The sequence below is a fragment of the Limulus polyphemus genome, unplaced genomic scaffold (genome assembly GCF_000517525.1).
Source record: "Limulus polyphemus unplaced genomic scaffold, Limulus_polyphemus-2.1.2 Scaffold884, whole genome shotgun sequence".
Taxonomy (NCBI): Eukaryota; Metazoa; Arthropoda; class Merostomata; order Xiphosura; family Limulidae; genus Limulus; species Limulus polyphemus.
Genome location: NW_013666494.1, coordinates 1 through 4,039, shown reverse-complemented (window position 1 = coordinate 4,039; position 4,039 = coordinate 1). Strand labels below are relative to the sequence as shown.

The 4,039-nt window shown below is 35.2% G+C and overlaps 1 protein-coding gene across 1 annotated transcript in view; it reads right to left on the bottom strand.

Moving 5' to 3' along the window:
- Positions 1-2,539, bottom strand: part of LOC111086151 (parathyroid hormone/parathyroid hormone-related peptide receptor-like) — a 9,368-nt gene extending 6,829 nt beyond the window's left edge. Inside the window, exon 1 of the mRNA XM_022387840.1 lies at positions 2,404-2,539. Coding sequence (XP_022243548.1) covers positions 2,404-2,481 — 78 coding nt within the window. The 5' untranslated portion in view covers positions 2,482-2,539. The remainder of the gene's footprint in view (positions 1-2,403) is intronic.
- Positions 2,540-4,039: the final 1,500 nt, after the last annotated feature.

Sequence of the window (4,039 nt, the reverse complement as noted above, 5' to 3'; positions counted from 1 at the left end):
CCTAATTTAGCAGTGTAAGACTAGAGGCAGCTAGTCATCACCACCCACGGCCAACTCTTGGGCTACTCTTTTACCAACGAACAGTGGGATTGACCGTCACATTATAACGTCCCCACGGCTGAAAGGGCAAGCATGTTTGGTGGGACGGGGATTCGAACCCACGACCCTCAGATTGCGAGTTGAGCGCCCTAACCACCTGGCCATGCCTAAATGTAAAGGCCACATTTACAAGACATGCAACTTTGCCAGTGACCAACGAACACTTATCAGCTTTTATGCGCTAAATCATAAATAATAAGAAACTCTTTATACGGGTTTTCCTTTAAATAGGTTAGTTAGGGATTAAAAACACTGAACCATACCTACGACCTGGCTTTGCGGGTGGGGAGATCGAAACCCGTCGCCGAATAGGCTCACCTGGGGGCATTACAATTCAACGATCAATATCATTATTTGCTGGTAAAAGATTAGCCTGAAAGTTGGCGGCGGGTGGAGTTGTTTAGCTGTCATTTCGCATTTCTGGACGACTAGTGTAGCTAGCCCACGAGTAGTTTTACTCGAAATTTGAACAAACAAACAAATTGCTTTAATACTGTAAAATATGGAACTTTATGAAACATGATTAGAGTATTACTGTCTGATATGATAAACCAAACCTATGGAAAAATTACGCTAAATCTTTATTTGAAGGTATTTCAATTTGTTCAAATATTTACTAAGAAAAATAGTCATTCTGCCCTAAAAGTTTTTCGTTCTTTTTTCTCTCCGTTATTTTTATTTTCAGGAACAATAAAAATTGTACTTTATGATAAACAAGACAAGTACAAAATTAGGAATTCAAAAATATACAAATAGTGATCCTAATAAAGTAAGGAAACAAGGCTACAGATACTGTAGACGTTATTTACTCAAACTACAAACCCCTATTTTGGCTCCATGTTGTTACCTGGAATTATATCTGGTAGAGTAAAAATAGGGATTTGTAGTTTGAGTAAATAATCTCTACAGTATCCGCAACCTTGTTTCCTTACTTTTTTACAATCCCTGTTTGCAGGTTCTTAAATTCCAGTTTTCAAAAATTTATCTTGTTTGCTGGCGTCTATTATGCTCAACTTTGTGTAAAGGATTACTTGATATGGTAGCTGACTTTATACATTGTAATGATAAAAACATAGCTAGTAGCTAGCTGATACGGTTCATGATGATTTACTGCAGCTATTGACTATTTGATCTCATTAGTTCGAGATGTAAAATGTTAAGCTGCAGTTGGAAATTTTCATGAACACGTATAAAATTTTACCAGTAGAAAAGCAGCCATTTTGAAGTAAAACATTTTCGTCTAAAACATCGCTTTAAATAAACCTTCGTGTCTTTTAAAGTAAATATTCTACGAATGTGTTTAATAAAATTTAATATTATGTGTATTGATTTTTTTACTCATTCACTTCATACATAATATAGATGTTGGTTCCCTAAAACCACCGATTGTATAGTTTACAAAACATTGAGTATCAACATGTTATAGTCATCTAACATTCATCTATTAGTGGCTGGTAATTCCTGTTTCATCCTGTACTTAGGCTTTTTAAAGAAACACCAGGTATTCATAAGTAAGCTAACTACAAGGGGTAATGATAACACCGTTTACACTAGAATTGTGATATTTTTAGCTTATATAAAACATAGAATATATAAACCGACTTTTCGATACTCCTAAGATATTCGCAGTAACGTATTTAGTATTCTACAAAAGGTTTGGGTACAATATATCAAGCCGTTTTTGTTGTAGGCTGGAAATTAAGAAGAGTAGTAGTAGTAGTAGAAGAAGAATTACAAACGGACCGTTTTAATCGGATTTTCTTTTTCTTGTAAAACTAACATGCGTGCTTTTTATGTGCATTTTCATATTCATACAGCCTTAGCAGTCAATAGTAATGGTTTTCAAGTGTTGTTTGAGCTGAATCTTTATTGTTTAAGATGCTTTTTGCCCGAACGTTCTATTAAGGATTTGTGCAGTTCCTTGCGACCCCTATTATGAACCACGATAGTGGTTCATAATATCTTTTATCAGACATTCTATAAACTCTTAAAGTCATATAGTACCGTCACTCTGTACTAGCATACTAACGAACTATTCTACGAACGTTAAAGGTACAGAATACCGTCATTTTGTATCAATATATTAATGAAATATTATGTAAACGTTAGTCATATAATACAGTAGCTCTGCATTAGTTTTCAACGAAACATTTTACGCAAGATAAGGGCACGTAGTACCGTCACTCTGTACCAGCATGTTTAAGAAACACGCTAAAACGTTAATCACCGTAACACCGTCACTCTGCACAAACGTGTTTCTAAATTCTACTTCTTAAGTAGTTGTATAACGATATCCTGGCTTACTTGGAATGAGGAAAACGAAATATCGATATACAACCAGATGAGCTCCACAAGTTCGTTCACTCCAGCAGAGAAGGACATTCCTAATAATATAGCATAGTGGACACCGAACAACGGTACTAATACCAGCGTGGATCGAAACCACTTCCTGTAAGAAAAAGCAACGCATATTAACATTTAATTAAGTTACTTGTAGCATAACCATGACATTACACTATGGTACTAGTACCAATGTGGATTGGAACCATTTTCCTTGAGAGAACAGCAATATATATATAACAACAATATTACTTTAGCAACATAAACCATGACATTAAACTATGGTACAAGTACCAGCGTGGATCGGCACCATTTCCTGTAAGAGAAAGCAGTATATAACATTAACATAATTACTTGTAGCAAACAAATATCATTAAACTTTCGTTCTAGTAACAACGTGTATCGGAATCTTTTCCCATAAAATAAACGCAATATATAATATTTAAAAACATTGCTAAAAGAAGTTTTGCCATGAAGAAGATGTCCGTCTGCATAGAGTTAAAGTCAAGTAGAACCAAATGTTTCAGAACATAAATACATTATGTAAACATTCACCATGGTTAAAACTACAAGTTCAAGTTGGTGATGACATTAAATACATTATGTAAACATTCACCAGGGTTAAGACTACAAGTTCAAGTTGACGGTGACATTAAATACATTATGTAAACACAAACCATGGTTAAAACTACAAGTTCAAGTTGATGGTGACATTAAATACATTATGTAAACATTCAACATGGTTAAAACTACAAGTTCAAGTTGGTGATGACATTAAATACATTATGTAAACATTCAACATGGTTAAAAACTACAAGTTCAAGTTGACGGTGACATTAAATACATTATGTAAACATTCACCATGGTTAAAAACTACTAGTTCAAACTGACGGTGACATTAAATGTATTATGTAAACACTCACCATTTTTAAAAACTACTAGTTCAAATTGATGTTGACATTAGATGTGTTATTGAAACACACACCATGGTTAAAAACTACGAGTTTAAGTTGATGGTTTAACTTATTTCACGCAAAATGTGTCCAGCAACAATAAGTCTTCCACCACTACAACGACGTATTTATCGCATGGATTATCTCTTACTCTCCGATTGCCTCCCCCCCCCCCCATATTGTCATTGTCTCTGTAGCATGACTCTCCACATTCACATACTGCTATCTTGAATATTGTGTTTGTAGCATGACTCTTTACAATCACATAAATATATATTTATCATTGTTTTGTATCATAAACCTCCTCACAAGCGTGGTACATGGAAGGGGGCATTAAAAATTTACATTCCTTTCTACAAGCCATTTTGCAACCACAATTAATCAGCTATTTGCATGACTTTGCAGGCTCTGGGAGGACAATCTATAAAGAACTCGTTCATTGTCAGCGTCTTGATGCGAGCTTCATCTTCTGGGAGTGGAAGTGCTACCATCATTTTACCACCAGTGAACTCTCTGAAAAGTAGTCAGTTTAGTGTGCCCGAAGAAGCGCAACGTTGGTTGTGTTCCAACCATCGTTTTTTGGAAACATTTTTTCTTTGTATCAAGCCTCCCAATGGAACAAAGTAATGTCTGCGCACTTACAACGC